The sequence below is a fragment of the Kryptolebias marmoratus genome, linkage group LG10 (assembly GCF_001649575.2).
Source record: "Kryptolebias marmoratus isolate JLee-2015 linkage group LG10, ASM164957v2, whole genome shotgun sequence".
NCBI lineage: Eukaryota > Metazoa > Chordata > Actinopteri > Cyprinodontiformes > Rivulidae > Kryptolebias > Kryptolebias marmoratus.
In genome coordinates, this window is record NC_051439.1 from 5,449,583 (window position 1) to 5,466,780 (window position 17,198).

The following is a 17,198-nucleotide window of genomic DNA, read 5'->3' on the forward strand; positions in this document are numbered from 1 at the left end:
TGTGAATGATTTGTCTGATTTTGCTGAAGCTCAGTTGAGATCATTTTAAAAGCTAAACTTTTCCTATTTAGTTGAAGATTATAAAGAGTTGAAGTTTTAACACAAAAATGTGAAAGTGAGTTGGATAATAGCCGAACCCTTTTAATGCTAGCTGAAAATTGTAAAAAGAAAAACGAAAAGAAGAGACATGGTAAGCAGAAAGACAGATAGAAAAAGCAAAAAGACACATAAGGACACAAAACAGATGTGTAAGGACAAATAAAGATGCATAAAAAGACAAAAATGATACATATAAAGACAAAGGACACTTAAGAACACAAAAAGAACATAGAAGCAGACATAGTGAAGCATAACAAGACAAAAAGGACCCAAAGGAAACAAAAAGAATTCATAAAATCAAAAATGACACATAAGGAGACAATAGGAGGCATAAGGACACATAAGAAATTTTTAAGGAGACATCTTATGTTGAAAAATAGCTGCTTTGGTCAAACCCATCAACACTAATAAGATGCTTGAATCAACCAGCACCCAGAACACCCATTCATTTACATGGACTTTAACCTGTTCTGCAGCCAGCCAACAGGGGGCGCTCGTCCTGTTTGGCCCCTGTGTCTAGTTATTAATGGTGTTTTTTGCCATCTCAAGAGATGTGAGGTCTTGCTCGATCTGTTTGTGCTCCAAGTATGTGTTGTGAATGACTGTCAGCTACAACCACACCGGGTTTTAGCTTCAGTATGACTGAGTTGTGGCCATTTATGTGTTCACTTGGTTTGAATTGGGTTGACCCTAAAAGTTAGTTATTTGTAGACATATATTCAGTTTTATTAATGTCTGTTCAGTGGAGTTATTTTGCTACCAAACACGCACACCTTTTGCTTTTTGGCTGCTTTGCATTTTAAAATCGAATTGTTTGTTAAAGATGAAACAGTAACTCTAGTATTTTTGTTTGGAGTTTTAATCTAGATCACCAAAAACCAAAGAAATTAAGAAATAAAAGCACAAACTCTTCGTACTGGGATCCGTGGCATAACCAGAAGTGAGTTTCCAGGTGGGCCTGACTGAAAGTGGGTGAGCCACTTAATTTAACCCAGCTTGTAAAATGAATAGAAACTGGAACAATGTTTACCTGAACAATGACCCCGTTGTCATTGTGGTTCCCAAACTACTCAGCTTCTGACTCACATACAACAGCAGCAGAAACCTGTAACTATTACAGTAAAGTTTTCAGCAAGTCTGTTTCACAACAAATATTTTCTTTTGAAAAAGCTTTCAAGTTATACTAAGATCATGTTTCTTAATTTAAGCAAACTACAGCATTTTATATCCAAGATTGTGAACAATGTGAATCCTTGTCACAAAAAGTGGCATTTTCTATTTCCTCAGTTCAAATCAAGCATGCTTTAGTCAGACCGAAGAAAAAATTCAAATTTTCCAGCCATCTTGCAAACAAGAAGTAAAATTGAAAAAAAAAAGGTGATGAATATAATTGTGGGTGTTTTTCTTATATGTCATCGATGCAGGCTCCCAAAATTTCAACTCACCAGTTAATAAAAAGGGGTTTAGGATTCAGTGGGGTCGTGAACCCAGCTTTAGGAACCACCGTCCTAAAGAGAAATACCTCGGCAGTCCTTACAACTAAACCAACAAATTCCACTGAACCGGCTGGACTGGCTTCAGACACAGCCGCCATCTAAAACATCAAAGGCAAACTATATATATATACAAATCTGTAATGTACAGTGATCACAGACAATCAATTAAGGCCCACCCATAGTCACGCCCCTGATTAGGAAAAAAGCTTGAACCAGCAAAAATTTGACATTTATAGTAAAAAAAATTAATAATTATGATAAAATGACCTTTTAACAAACCAAACCTTTGCAGAGAAGTGCACTAATGCATTCATGAACTAATCACTAATAAATCTATTATTTGAAACACACAATAACGCTAAAAGTAGGTCATCGCAGGGGGAAAAAAACCTAATGATTGCAGCTCCACAGCAGCTCTGAGCTGCAGACAAAACATGGCACACAACTGTCAGGGCTTACAGGCTTGTTTCCATGACAACAGAGGAGCCCCTCTTCCTCCCTGTCTCTTTAATGCGCTCACACACACACACACACACACACACACACACACACACATACAGTATTACAGTGGAATCCGCCTTGCTTTCATATACGTGTTTAGCTGTTGGAGGCAGGGAGGAAACGACACGGAGCGCAGGGATCCTCCACATCTGTTTGGATGGTGAGTGCAGCCGGTGATTGATTACTGTTTGTTTACATGCTTTATCCTTTGACTAATCCCCTCAGAAGAGAATATATCAGGAGGCAAACTGCAGCTTTTGGTTCCACTTCGTGGGAGACGTTCCACGGTCCTGTCCTCGCTTCTTCTTTAAGATTAGGGTGGACGCTGTCATCATAATGGTAATTCATAGCTGGGTAGCCATGGTAAAGTCAGTTCCCCCCCACCCCCTCTCTGCCACTGCTGAATGCATTAGTCTAATGAGATGTCTGCAGCCTGTGTGCCGAGCAGCAGCAGCAGCAGCAGTGTGTTCACCAGAAAGGGACAAGGAAAAAAAGCCGCATACAGCAAAAACAAGATGGCTTTTCCTGCAGTAAGAAGGATTTAGGGTTGCCTTTAGGCCTTTGGAATATAAGACAAAAGCTCTTGGCTCTTGGGCTTTCACAATAGAAGACAGCAGGTAATAGCCCCCCTTCGTCTGTCAGGTTTATTTATGTTATCAGGACAGGATGGAGGTGCTATTTCCTTCACATATCATGCATGGCTGCTCTTTGTGTTCTACTCTGCTAAATGTTGCTCCTCTAACAGAGGAGTAAAGTGCAGTTTTTGTTATTTTATTTTTCATTTACATGTTGCTGTCATTCACTTTCCCTTTACAATCCACCCTGCTTCCTATTTTTCTGCTCCAAATTAATGCTAATGCTGCTCTCTGGTGTGCACCTCCTGAAAAGGTGAGGAGAATCCAGCTGTGAGTGGAGTGCGGGTGTAAACATGCTCCTCTGGAGTTCAGTAGATGTTTCCTTTGTCTCCAGCTCCAGATGAGTGGACCTGCTGCAGTGGCACACAAATCAGACAGCAACAACGGTGACATGCAGTCGGCTGCGGTGGCTCCATCCTTCATCCCGAGTCAGACGGGGAAGATACCGGGCAGGAAGAGAGGGAGGCCCCCCCTCCGCAGCGTCGCCAAGATGGATTTTCCTAACCACTACCCTGAGTCCCTTCCTCCGCTCAAAGTACCCAAGAAGAGGGGGAGAAAGCCAGGCTTCAAGGTCAGCCACATGGGGAGGAAACAGGGGAGGAGAGGCTGTGTGTGGGTGCAGCGTATTTAAAAATGCATGTGTGCACAGACAGACAGACAGACAGACAGACAGACAGACAGACAGACAGACATATGTACAGGCTCTGTGGCTTTCTGAGGGTTTTATAGAAGCCTTTGCAACACACGGAAAGATAACACGTGTAAAGCTTTGGTTTGCTGCAGTTAAATATTGATTTTAAAAATAAATTCAAAATTTTTATTTTTATTGTTTTTGTACTTACACAGCTTTACTTCTCTACTGTGTTAAGCATAGATTATTAATCTACAAATAAAATGGAGAAATTGAATTTTTTGTGAAAATGCAGTGAGGACGCTGAGTTCTGAATGACTGATGAAATTTGTTGAAGAAGCCAAAACTGAGTTGTTAAAGTAAAAAAAAAAAAAAAAGAACAGAAGCTAAAATAAGCAGAACACAGGCTGAAATAGCAGAACAGAAGCTAAAACAAATGCACAAATGAGCAAAGCAGTATTTAAAAGCAGCTAAATCTTTGCTAAAGCTAAAATTAGCAAAGCAGTATCAAAACAGATACAACAACTAATATGAGTAAAACAGTAGCTATATATTTTAAAAGCTCTGAAAAGCTTTAAAACAGATGCTAAAATTAGCCAAACTGATGCTAAGGCTAAAAAAGCAAAACAGTAGCTAAAATGAGCTAAAAGCAGGGAAACAAATGTTAAAGCTAAAATTAGCAACATATTTTAACATGACTAAAAAAAATTTTTTATAAAAGGTTGCTCAACATAGCAAAACAGATGCTCAAGTTAAAATGAGCAAATCAGTAGCTAAAAAGAGCAAAATGGAAGCTAAAAGGAGTAGAATGGTGGTTCCGTTGTAAATCCTAAAAACACACATGAGCACAAACATTTCTTTCTCCTCCAGCTCAAACCACGGATGGTGATGACACCTCTGGCCATCTCTCCACCCAGCAGCACCCCTGAGCCGGACATGAGCTCCATTCCTCAAGATGCTGCCACCATCCCCCACTCTGCTACACCCCAGGTGCTCACAGGTAACAAACCAAGACGAACAAGCTTTTCGTTTCATTTGTTTCTTGTTTGTTTTAGCATAAATTTGAAACAGAAAAATCAGAAGCACAGAAAAAGCAACTCTGAACCATTGACCATAAAAGATGAAGTGTGTAGGGTTACACGTGCTGCCATTTAGGAAACCAGTGTCTGTACACTTGGGATGTAGGGCTTTAAGTCCCAACAGGTCCCCCGCGCACAATCATGGTGTCACATGAGCTTTTTTAGGCGTGAAGCAACTAATTACAGCTAAGTGTGTTAAAAAAATGAATTGAAAAAATGAAAATGAAGAAATGAATTTGGTCATAATGCAGCAAGGGAAGAACTATATGAATCAACAAGAGTCAAGAACTGAAAATAATTATCTGAAGTGTTTTTGGTTGTTTTATTTTTTTTATTTTACAAAAGCAATGTCCCGTTTTTTTACATAGAGGGGTCGAGACTTAAAAGTTACACTGGAGCCAGCAGACAGGGAAGATGGTCCCGTTCTGGCTTCAGCTTCCTGGTTCTTGTGGGACGCCTAGATTTCTCCTACGATCGATGCTTCAATGGGATTTATTTGTCATTCATCACGTCTGAAACATGGGAGAACAATATGTATTCCTCAGACCAGTTTAAAATAAAAATAAAAATTTAAAATAAAGAATAATTTTCCTAGGAGCACTCGGAGAGCGCAAACCTCCACCAAGACCATAGCATCATTTAAAAATAGTCCTATTTGAATCATAATGGGGATCATCACCAAAATTTAATCAAGTGGTTCTTGTGACCACCCCAACATTTATTTTTTTTATTTTTTTCAAAATCAACTGATCTTGCAAACAAACCAAACAACCAACACTACTGAAAACATAAGCTCCTTGGCGGAGGTAAAAACATAAACTTCCATCAATAAAAGTCTGGAGGGCAGCTTAAAGAAACTGAATTTAGGAACTTCACAGCATCAGGGAAGAAGCTGTGTTTCAGCCATGTTCTTGCTCTAAGGTAGTATTTCACTGGGCTGAAACTGTTTGCAGGGATTCACAATTTTCTTTTTCAGTCGAAGAGACTCAGTCTTGTTGCTTGAATTTTAAATGTGTTCAAAATATTTGTGCGAATAAATTCAATTCAATTCAGTTTTTTTTTAACGCACAAAAAAGTCATCTCAGGGGACTGTACAAAAACATTCCCATACATTACAAAAGCTAATTAGCAAAAGTTATTTATCTTAGGAAGCCAGCAGATTGTGTTGAATCTTTACTTCGCTGCAATCACCCATCCTGAGCAGCACACTGGCAACAGTGGAATGGTAAAACTCCCCTTTAACAGGAAGAAACCTCCAACAGAACCAGAACCAGGCTCAAGACGGGCGGCCATTTGCCTTAACCAGCTGAGTTTGAGAGGACAGGAAAGAGACACGACAGACACAGAGTGACTGGTCCAGGTGGAGTTCTTATTGGAAGAAAGACAAAGAAAAACACAGGTTAATGACAGAAATAATTACAGTAGAGTGGTCAGTTTGTCCTCCAGCAGTCTGAGCCTATAGCAGCAGGACTAAGGGATAGCTGAGGAAACCCAAACCAACCCGAACTATAGGATTTATCAGAAAGGAAAGTCTTAAACCTGGTCTTAAAAGTGAACAGGGTGTCAGCCTCACAGACAGAAACTGGAATTTAGTTAAGGCGCTTTTGAAAAAGTTCCATAAAATGGCTTCAAAGACCAGTCTGTCTTTAAGCTGTCTCTGATTGTTCATAAATCATCACTAATGAAGCCAGCCACGTCCTGCATAGCTTTCAGAAATGAAGAGAGCTCTGTGGAACCAAAAGAGGCATGGATCACTACAAACTGAATGTGTGATGGATGTCTCCCTCGTGCCATTTTCAAAACATGACAAATAAATGGTAAATGGCTTGCACTTGTATAGCGCCTTATCTAGTCCAAGGACCCCAAAGCGTTTCACACTATAATCATTCACCCATTCATTCACTGATGGTGGAGAGCTACATTGTAGCCACAGCTGCCCTGGGGCGGGCTGACAGAAGTGAGGCTGCCATTACACCGGCGCCACCGAGCCCTCTGACCACCACCAGCAGGCAAGGCAAGGAGGGTGAAGTGTCTTGACACAACGGCTGAGACCGCTCGAGTGAGAAGCCAAGCGTTATCAACAAGCAAAGGAAAAAAAGCAAAGAAGTCCAGCTGCTTTGCTTTAAAACCTTTAGGTTTTGCCATATCTCGGACGACTGAGAATCGACGCAAACGTTTTGTTTCTCCTGTTGCAGTTTGTATCTACATCAACAAGCAGGCCAAGACCGGTCCCAACCTGGACAGGAAGAAGATCCAGCAGCTCCCCGATCACTTCGGACCCGACAGACCCTCCGTGGTGCTGCAGCAGGCCGTCCAGGGCTGCATCGACAGCGCCTTCCAGCAGAAAACCGTCTTCACCCTCCTCACGCAAGGCTATGGAGGAGAAAAAATATCAGGTGTTGTACCAAGGCCTCACTCAGGTGTTGTTCTCCGTTTGTTTCATAACATTAACTTCTTTTGGGACTGAGAGAAATACATTTAGTGAACCTTTAAAGAACCGGTTTGTGAGAAACTAAATGCAATCTGGTCTGGTTTTGCTCTTCCAGCCACGTTTGATGGGAAGCAGCATCTTCTGAGCCTCCCCGTGGTGAACAGCATCGACTATGTGCTTCGTTTTCTCAAGAAGCTCTGCCGCAGCTTGCACTGTGAAAACCTCTTCAGCGATCAGCCCATTAGCCAGCACAGCGGTGGATCTTACCCCTCAGCTGGTCTCAGTGTTGCCTCCAACAGCAGAACCTGCACTTGTGTAAACAGACAAATTGAATTTACACAGATTGTTTTTCTCCTTCTGGTCTCCAGCTGAAACATCCATGACTGAAGACTACCACGTCAACCAGTCAGATGGCAAACGCTACTCCGTCGACCACGGTGATTCTGCTTTCAGCTCCATAAGCGCCTCCTACGCACCAAAGTCCTCCTACGGGTTCCGGTCTTCACAGCAGTTCTCCAACGGCTCGGCCTCCATGAGCATGTGCAGACAGTCGAACACCAGCCCAAACTCATTTCCTGATGGGAACAGGACAGGTGAGGAGTCATCAGAAACAAAGTCGTCAACACAGTTAGAGGCCTAGCATTCCTTGAAGGAATGCACATCGCCCACCACCTGTCACGACAAACGTTTGAGACTAAGATCTTTCTTTCAGAAATGATGGAGTTGTAATTGTGTAGCTATGAGCAATTTCTTGCAATAATAAAAGATGTCAAGCTCACCGAATGTGTTTGGAAAGACTCTCTGCCGCGCAGATGTCAAGTTTTTTTCTTAATATTTGTAAAACTGCCCAAATTAAAGCCATATTTGTGTTTTTTAAAGTCAATTTGCTGTGGTAGCCATGTTTAACTGTGTTGGCTCCAAAGATTGATCAGTTTTAGATAATTATTTCCTGAATGTTTCAATAAAATCTGTTCAGTGGCTCATGAGCTATATTTTACTAACAGACAGAGCTGACTTCAAATATTTAATGGCAGAACATCAAACAAAAATCTTGCACAATCTGTTAGTGCTCTGAAGATGTAACTGTAAAATTGATTACATTATACACATTTTTGTGGATTTTAAGGTCAGTTGGCTGTGGCAGCCATCTTGAACTGGGCTGACTCCAAAAGTTAATCAGTTGTAGATGTAAAATCCATCCAGTAGGTCAAGAGATATTAAAGCTACAAACAAACAAGAACAAGCACACAAACATGGGCGAAAACATTATCGCCTTGGCCTTTGGTGACAGGAAGCAAGCTAACGACTTCTGCACACTTTGATCTATTTTAGCCGTTCAGCAAAGTCAGGAGATGGGTGATATGACTTTTGGTTTTTGCAACTTTTATACTTTTCAAAATATTTCACTTTATTGAAAAATAGTTTCCCCATAGGAATGCATGGATATCTTCAGTTTCTTCAAAAACATTGTTCTTTTTTTAAAATCTGCTTCAGAATACACAATACTATGCTCTGTTTTCTTCTCTTTATCTACTTTTAGCTTTTAGCTAACCTTTTGTTACTTTTAGATGCCCTTTTGCTACTTTAATTTTTAGCTAGCAATATCTAACCTTTTGCTATTTTTGTCTTTTAGCTACCCTTTTGCTACTTCAGTTTTATTCAAATTCAATTCAATTCAAATTCAAAAATACTTTATTAATCCCAAAGGGAAATTAAATAAATTGAATAAATTTATCTCGTCTTTTGAGGCTTTTCTCTCAAACAATCTTTTGTTGCTTTTAGCTTTTAGCTAGCATTTTGTGTGTGTGGTGATGGCGTTGAGGGGGGTTAACTACCATTTTGCTTCTTTTAGCTCTTAACTAATGATTTAAAAAGCACAGTTCAGCGGTCATTCTGCTCTCTCCTTTCACTGAAAAGTAAACCATGTTGATGTTTTCCCAGGAGGTTATAATGTGTCTCCGGAAGCCCAGGACTCCAAGGCTCCATCCAGTAAGGACCCAACCACCTGGTCTGTGGAGGATGTGGTCTGGTTCATCAGGGATGCAGACCCCCAGGCTCTCGGTCCTCACATAGATGTCTTCAGGAAACACGTGAGCCGGCTGATGTTTTTATGTTACTGAGTTAGCAGTCCAGAGTGAACCTGATTGATACTGAAGTACACGTCTGCTTCTCTCAGGAGATCGACGGGAACGCGCTGTTGCTCCTTAAGAGCGACATGATCATGAAGTACCTCGGACTGAAGCTCGGGCCGGCCTTGAAGCTTTGCTTCCACATCGACAGACTGAAGCAGACGAAGGTCTGAGAGCTTTGTCATTTTCAGTCCAACAGAACTTTGACTGGGGTGACTTCCCTGGGATGGCAGGTTTGTGATCCAATGGGGAGAAAGTCACCCAGCATCATGAGGTGTGTTATTTCATTTAGGGTCCCCGGAAACAAGGTCCATCACTTCCTTTTAGTCTACGAAAATACTAAAGTTAGTTTACTACTACCTGAACTTGCTCTAAATTTGATTATATTGCAGTGAGTCAGTGACACCAAACAGAAATATAAGGATATACCTGAGCAGATTTATCGATGATAATGTTTTCGTCCGTGTGTGTGTGTCCGTTCTTTTAGCAAAATATCTCATAAAACGTTCAGAAAGTAATCATTGGGTGTACATATACAACTGATTAACTTTTGGAGTCAACCCCATACAAGATGACTAAGCTTAAGGTCTTTAGAGGGTGAAAACCTGCAGTAACAGATTTACAGAAACGTTGTAAGAATATAAAACTGCTCTAAAAGATCATCTTCTTTCAATTTATCAAAATGGGTTTCTGTAAAGCAGTAGTCTGTATCTTACCTGCAGTAGATAGCAGTCAAAACAATCTCAGTTTAGAAAACCAGGGAGAAATACTCATGAATAAGTCATGCTAACAGCTAGTCTGATTGAGGCCTATTCCAGAATGGGTTTCAGTCATCAAAGGTTCAGTCCATTTTACTTTGGATATTTTTTCAATGCATAATTTTGTCTGAGTTTAGATTAAAAAAACATATAACGAAGGCGCCGAAATATCCATGCTGTGCCACTAGATGGTGAGAAAGTCCACAATAACAGCATGATAATCTTCTGAGAAAAAACAAAACATTTTTAGCCCGTCCATAAACCAATAGATCTGTCAACGGTGACGTCACTAGGTAACATGATAGTTTGATGTTCTATATATCACTCGCCTGAGTAAGATTATACACTCTTATTCAGCGTCACTTTCACGTCGTTCTGTTTAGAAAGAAGACAAACATACATGACAAAACAGTTTTTGCCGAACGTGGTCAGTTCATAAAGGCAGGCGGAGCAGCACCCTTCTAAACGAGAAATTGTTTGCCGCAAAAAATAGTTCCTCCTAATAAATAATGTTACTTAGTTAACACTTAGCTTGATGTGGATTGTTTTGTTTTGTGTGTTAGAATGGTTTTTGGTGATTCATTCTCAGTTTTTTTTAACTTATTTGCAGTTATGGGGCAGGATAGATCAATATTCGTCAGTAAATTTATCATATCTCCCTGTCGGCAGCTACAATGAAGTCACATCAGGATATTTTCTCCAACCTTATTTGTTTGTGTCTGTAGCTCCACTTAGCTTACGTTCACACTGCAGGTCTTACTGCTCAGTTCAGATTACTTGCTGATATCTGATTGGTCGTTCACATTATAATTGAAATGCGGCCGTCATCAGATTCCAACGTCAACAGTTTACTATGGAAGTAAACATGGATGCTACACATGTTAGCATGTGAGTATCAATTCTGAAGTTGTTGCACAATCAGAGCCAACTAAAGTAATATCGGCTGTGCTTGTTTCAGCCAATGTTTACGTTTGATCTTGCCGCTTCCCACCTCCTCCGTTGCAGAATTGTGACGTTTGTCACACTTTGATGACATAAAGGTCGGAAATCGACCTGACCGTTCAGACCGAGATCGCTGTGAAAAACACTGGACATGCGTCTGATTTAGGACCACAAATGAAATGAAGTCTGGGTCGGATTTGAAAAAAACTACATAAATCTAATTTGTGATGTTCAGATTGTCATTTAAAATCAGGTATGAGTCACATAAGGGCAAAGAAGTATTGCCTGCACTGTGAACGTAGTCTAAGATTCCCCACAGATAGATCTTTTTACCCGGACTGAACTTTGTTAATCTGGAGTTTGTTTGTTTTTGGGGTTTTTTTTACAAAAAAATCCAATAAAACTCCAGGTTGTAAGACAACAAAACAGACAGAATACTACAGCAGTGGATACTTTTACAACCTATTGTGTTTCTGTGTGTGTGTGCCGTTCGGTTGGAGAAAAGGCCTGGTGTGCATGAATGCTGTCCTGCTGACACAGCTGTGTACCTGCCTGCCCGTTTTGTTTTACACTGGTAAAATTAAAACCACTCCAGAGGCACGCAAGACGCAACTTCAACCTGTGGGAGAGAGAGGGAGAAAGAAAAGGCACCATTGTTGTGCACAAAAAAACTGAAATGAATATTAAACAACATATAGCCTTTTTCCTGGAAAATGTACCAAAACTTGTCAAATTTGGGTGGTTAGCAATTCAGAAATCAAAGATGTCTTCCCCACTAATATTTATGCTCAGGAGCTGCTACTAGTTTGTGGTAAACAGACTCAGTCCAGATTACACCACTTTAGTTTTGTATCAGTTAATGTTTGCTTTAACCAGTAATATGATTGAAGTTTTAAAAGTCTCAAATCACTTTTGGAGTAGATTGACTAACTGTGAGCTTGATTATGGCTCGAAACTGTCTTATTTGCTGTCCACTGCAGATAAGATGCTGCCTACTCATAGCCGCTCGAAGAAAATGTATCAATAAAAATTTGAACTATTCCTTTAAGGTGAGATTTTAGCCTCCAACCGAGTCTGGAGGGGTAATCTGGTTTCATTTTGTGCACCAGCTGACTTGTATCTGTCTTCCTGCTTTTTGGGGCAAAGCAGATGACATAAAGTGGATTTATTTGTTTGTTTGTTTTTTAATTGCCCACCAATAATATTAATGTTTTTTCCCTGTGTCTGTGTATTTATATGTCTGTTAGCAAAATATCTCATGAACCACTGGACAGATTTTAATGAAACTCTCAGACAGTAATATTTGGGTATACATCTACAGCTGATTAATGTTTGGAGTCAACCCAATTCAAGATGTCCGCCACAGCTTAATGACATTAGGAAACACAAAAATAGCTATAACTCAGTCAATTTCACAGATATTGAGCTGAAATTTGGTGAGGTAGTAGCACAGAGCTTTCCTCAACGCACACTTCAAGTGCTACACATTGTGCGACATCTTTGCATAAAACTTTGGCAATAACTATTTGGAGTCAACACTGTCTGTCTGTTAGCACAATATCTAATGTGTTGCTGGGCAGATTTTAACAAAGCTCTCAGAAAGTGATTAATGGATGTACACCTACAACTGATTAGCTTTCGGAGTCAATCCAATTCAAGATGGCCACCTCAGCTAAGCAGCCTTTGCAAACACAAAAATGGCTCTAACTGACTCAGTGATAGTGGTGATGTGCGTTCCTTCAAGGAATGCTAGACCTTGAATTTTTACTGAAATCAGCTGTTTTCTGATGTTAATATTTTAGACTAAACTCATTTATTTCAGAGTGAATCAAATAAAGCATTTCAAGGCTGAGCTGGTGTCTGTGAGCTGGATTTAAAATACCCCTCGGATTCAAACCTTCCTCCTCTCCGTACAGCTCACGGACCCGTCTCCACTCACAAATGATTTCCATAATATCAGAAATTCACTCACCCCCCCACCACACACACACCTTTATCTGCTTTTGGCATAAATCTTAAACTAGAACCTTAAGAATCTAAAAGAAATAAGTACTTTATGCATCTCCCTCCCCTCAGTGTAGCTTATTTGGTAAAAAAAAAAAAAAGTCAGTCCTGGAAGAATTTGACCAGCATTTATGATCTGGCAGAAAATATAAATCAAAAAGTAAAAAAAAACAACACATTTATCTTGTTCATATGTGTTTTCGGAAGCTAAAAACATATCTATACCTGTACTGTACTGAAAAATGGTGCATTCGACACAATGTTATTGTTTGTTTTTTGTTAGAAAAATCATTTTGATACATTTTTTCACGTGGCTGTATGAGAACTTGACATTCTCTTTTAGTATAATTTTAATATTTAACTTAAAAACAGACTGTGGCTATCTTGTAAAAATACAGTATATATAAAAAAGGATGCTATCAGTGTGATATAATGATGTTTTAGTATGGAAGATTGTTACATGACAGTTATCTCTGCTTTATATACTCTCATACGAAGGTTGTTTTTTTTGTTGTTAATCGTGCATCAGTGTTGATACAGAAGTTGCCAGCATAAAGGCGACACTGAGAAAACCTTAACGAATATACATCGCGTTGCTTTTCTAGACCACTTTTGGTGTAGAGTATGTATCCTTTTATAAGTCAGTTAACCTTTGTAATTGAATGCTTACATGTAAGCCATGCCTGGTGAGATCCAACAAAGGTGTTTTATTTTGAAAATCCCCACAGATAAAGAGTTTTAGAGAAAACAGAGTCGAACAGAACTCTCTGCTGGTGCTAAATATTATCTACTGTACGTATTTACCTGTTTGCTTTTTGTGTTTGTGAGATCTACAGGGATCTTCTGTGTGTGCTCTTCTGTATGTACGCATTAAAGTGAGAAATGAAAAACCCACTCAGACTTTTCATTTCAAAAGTTTGGATTGAGGTTTGTATTATTGTCTGAATGCCGAGGCGGCGTTCACAGTATTGTTTTCCCGTTTATAGTTTCTTCCGTACATGTTTTGAGCCATCACTACTTCAACATGCTTCCATCTATATCAGCCATTTTTGTATCAAAACGTTCAGCTCGTCCAGGATATTACGGCGATGACTTTTGATTTTTGTAACTTTCATACTTTGTGAATTATTTAACTTTATTTACAGCTTTTTCTTACAGAAATGAATTGAGAGTTCTTCAAATCTTTAAATAACTGCTCTTTCAAAAAAAAAAAAAACTTCAGTGTACTCATTTTATTTTTAGCTTTTACCTATTGTTCTGCTGTTTTTAGCTTTTTTTGTTAAATTTGGCTTTTGTTCTAGTAGTTCTAACTTTAACAAATCAATTTCAATCTCTTCAACAAATATCAGCACAGTCACTCAGCACTCAGCATTGCATTTTCACAGAAATTGCTAATTTTTCTAGTTGGAGAGCATTTACGTCTCAAAGCCTCGTCTGTTATTCAACACTCAGGAGTTCACAAAGGTGACCCATATTTGTGGCAATTAAATTATTTTCTAGGGACCCTCCAGGACTGCTTGTGAGGTCCTGATTAATCAGGAACAGGTTCACCTGCAGCAGATTAATGTTTTTAAAGAGCAGGTTTTTGTAATGATTTGGGTTTTGTTTTTCTTTTTCTTTTGGATTCATTTTGCATTTGTTTTCTTGTTTGTGTCTGTTCCCAGTGCCTCAGTCAGTATTCACTTCCCCTCTGTTTGCCCCTGATTATCTGCCACGCCCATCTCCACCTGTAAGTTATTGTAATCACTCACCTGTGCCCACTTCCCATAATTATCCCCTGTGTATATAACCTGGTCATTTTCTCCACCACCCCGCTGGATCATTGTTGTTGCTTTTTTGTTCTGCTCCCTGCCATGCTCTGTTCCTTAAAAATCTGGATTTTTGTTATCGTTTGTTTTTTTGCTGCCACGTCAGCCCTTTTTGTTTATCTGTTTGTTTAAGTTAATAAATTAGTTTCTTTTAAGAAGATGATTTTGCGTTCTGGGTTTGTCTCTGTCTCCCCTCGCCTTGACAGTTTTATCTTGTCTAATCAGTGTTTGGTAAAACTCTGGACTCATGAATCACTTTTCCAACAAAGATCTTCTATTCATACACATTAATATCACCTAGTGCCAAAAGGGGAAGGTTGGCGATTATGTTTTTGCGTCTGTATGTGCAGGGCCAGAGTGGTCCTCATTTTCAGCCCCGGAGTTTTGTGCCTCAGACTGGCCCATTTAAGTTTGCACTTTAAATTAGCTTGGCCTATGTGTTCCACGTGGGTGGTTCCACTTTCACTTCAAGCTCGGGTCCTCTATCAGAGGCCTGGGAGCTTGAGGGTCTCTTCAGTATCGTAGCTGTTCCTAGGACTTTTCTAGCCACTGGTAGGATTTGTTGATATCAGCCACTTCCTCAACCTGCCGGTGGTACATGCTATGCAGGAGCTTATCTTTCCATGAGGGTTCCTCTTTCTCCTCTTCCTCACTGGGTTTCTGCTGCCTGAGACATTCACTTAGCAGATCATCATTGGGGCTTTCTTCCTGATGTCCTCCAGGATCTTGGTTGTTTCTTCCTGTATCATGGCTCTGATGCTCACTGATCCTCTGCCTTCCTCCTTTCTCTTAGTGGACAGTCTCAGGGTGCTGGACTTAGGCTGAAACCCTCCATGCATTGTGAGGAGCTTTCATGTCTTGATGTCTGTGGCTTCTCTCTCCTCCTTTGTCCAGGTTATTATACCAGCAGGGAATCTAATGACTGGCACCCCATATTTATTGATGGCTTGGACTTTGTTCTTACCATTCAGGTGACTCTTCAGGACCTGCCTTACTCTCTGTAGGTACTTGGTTGTAGCTGACTTCCTTGGGGCTTCATCCTGTTTGCCATTTGTCTGCAGTATACCAAGGTACTCATAGCTGTCCTGGACATCTGCAATGATGCCTTCAAGTAGTTCAACCCCTTCAGTTGTGATCACCTTGCCTCTCTTGGACAACACTCTGACTCATTTATCCAGTCCAAATGGCATACCAATGTCCTTGCTGTATATACTGGCGAGGTGGATCGATGTCTTGCTTGTTTCTGGCATACAGCTTGATGTCGTCCATGTAGAGGAAGTGACTGATGACTGTTCCACTTTGGAGCATCAGATTGGTGTATGCACTTGATGCTGACTTGTGCAACTGGCATTGAATTGGCTGACAAGGCACTCGCTATATATTGAATTAGTGGGAAATATGAATACAACCTCAAGCTGAAAAGTAAGCCTCAAACAAATAGTTGCTGAGCGAAAACCACAAGTTGTATCTTCAAAATTCTTGAACCGTGAGCAGAAGCCTCTGATGGCCACATGGATGTTTAGGTTTTCAGTGTTTTATGTAGGAGATAAGAGAAGATAAAAAACCTTAACTTTCTAGCTTGAAGAGAATGTTTGGAGCTAAAATATAAATTTGCATCATAAAACTCAACTTTGATCGTGTAAAAACCTTAAAAGACACCAAAATACCAGTTCAGACATGCAAAGTTTAACTTTCTGTGACCCTTTTAAACTTTGAATCATGTTTCTGCTGTGAAGTCTGTCTGAGTTAGAGAATGTCAACGAGATCTGGGTTTTCTTAGGTGTTTCACCTAAACCTCACTGATTCTCATCTTCTTTTCCTCACAGCTTTTTGCTAATTTTGTCTCTGTCATGTGATGTGCAGCTCCTGAAAATCAAAACTCACTACTCCTGATTAATCTGTACATTTTGGTGTATAATATCTGCTTCATTTCAAAGCTGACTGATGGGATATGGGACAGAAAAAAACTGAACAGGATAATGAAATGTGCTGTAATGATTATGCTTTGTCACCTGTAATGATTCTGAAGTTTTATTAGATATCAAAAATGACCCAGTTTATAAGGGGCTCCAAATATCAGAAGTAAAATCTTCCCATTCAAGGTTTGTTGCATCAGTGTTGTGACTCCTGAGCAGATCCTGCGCACTGCTCACCTGCAGCACAGTCATCCAGCGTGTTGATTTCCTCCCCATCCTCCTCCCCGTCCTCCTCCTCCTCCTCCTCCTCATCAGGACGCAACGTGACACGATCCGGCTGAAGCCAACCGGAGCTGTGAAGCGCTTGCTTCTGTAGTCTGGTCTGGGATCGGTCCCTGCTGCGCCTCAACTGGAAACAAATCTCCACATTTCATCACAGCGGCGGTGGTGTCAGTGTAAGTGTGTGCGCGTGAGCGAGAGTGTGTGTGTGTGTGTGTGTGTGTTTTTTTTTTTGTTTGTTTGTTTGTTTTTTTAAAAGAAGGCGCACGTTGCTGGAGAATAATCCCGTTTGGGTGAACGCTTCCATCGGAGGAGAGAGGGTGGGGGGGTTCTGGACTGGTTCGCAGAAGGCAGAGAGCTGCTCGGTTCCGACAGATCATCAGCGGACAGAGGCTTCTTTGAGAAGGTAGGAAACTGATCGCCCGCACATGTGCGTGATGTGTTTTGTTTTAATGTGCAACCTGCAGCCCAGAGGTGGAGGCTGGATGCT

General features: G+C 40.4%; 2 protein-coding genes across 4 annotated transcripts in view; both read left to right on the forward strand.

Annotated features, from left to right (window-relative positions):
• Positions 1–2,122: 2,122 nt before the first annotated feature.
• Positions 2,123–11,960, forward strand: LOC108239108 (sex comb on midleg-like protein 4). 3 transcript variants are annotated; one of them, XM_017421619.3, is made up of 8 exons: positions 2,123–2,256; positions 3,066–3,302; positions 4,233–4,362; positions 6,637–6,837; positions 6,988–7,149; positions 7,241–7,465; positions 8,814–8,962; positions 9,049–11,960. In XM_017421619.3, the coding sequence occupies exons 1-8, from the start codon at positions 2,254–2,256 to the stop codon at positions 9,172–9,174; spliced, it is 1,233 nt and encodes a 410-aa protein (XP_017277108.1). In that variant the 5' UTR covers positions 2,123–2,253; the 3' UTR covers positions 9,175–11,960. The 3 variants fall into 3 exon arrangements, with proteins under 3 accessions (XP_017277108.1, XP_037833567.1, XP_017277109.1); XM_037977639.1 differs by having other exon boundaries at positions 2,135–2,256; positions 3,047–3,302; XM_017421620.3 differs by lacking the exon at positions 2,123–2,256 and adding an exon at positions 2,515–2,713.
• A 4,782-nt stretch (positions 11,961–16,742) lies between these two features.
• The window catches only part of vsnl1b (visinin-like 1b), an 11,304-nt gene continuing 10,848 nt past the window's right edge, over positions 16,743–17,198 (forward strand). Inside the window, exon 1 of the mRNA XM_017421580.3 lies at positions 16,743–17,114. The gene's annotated coding sequence lies outside the window, so the exon portion shown is untranslated. The remainder of the gene's footprint in view (positions 17,115–17,198) is intronic.

What these genes read in the sequence shown, in the direction of transcription:
- LOC108239108 (XM_017421619.3), top strand. An exon ending in TCCTGATGGGAACAGGACAG is followed by an intron (nt 7,466 to 8,813) that starts GTGAGGAGTCAT and finishes ATGTTTTCCCAG; the next exon opens with GAGGTTATAATGTGTCTCCG. An exon ending in TAGATGTCTTCAGGAAACAC is followed by an intron (nt 8,963 to 9,048) that starts GTGAGCCGGCTG and finishes TGCTTCTCTCAG; the next exon opens with GAGATCGACGGGAACGCGCT.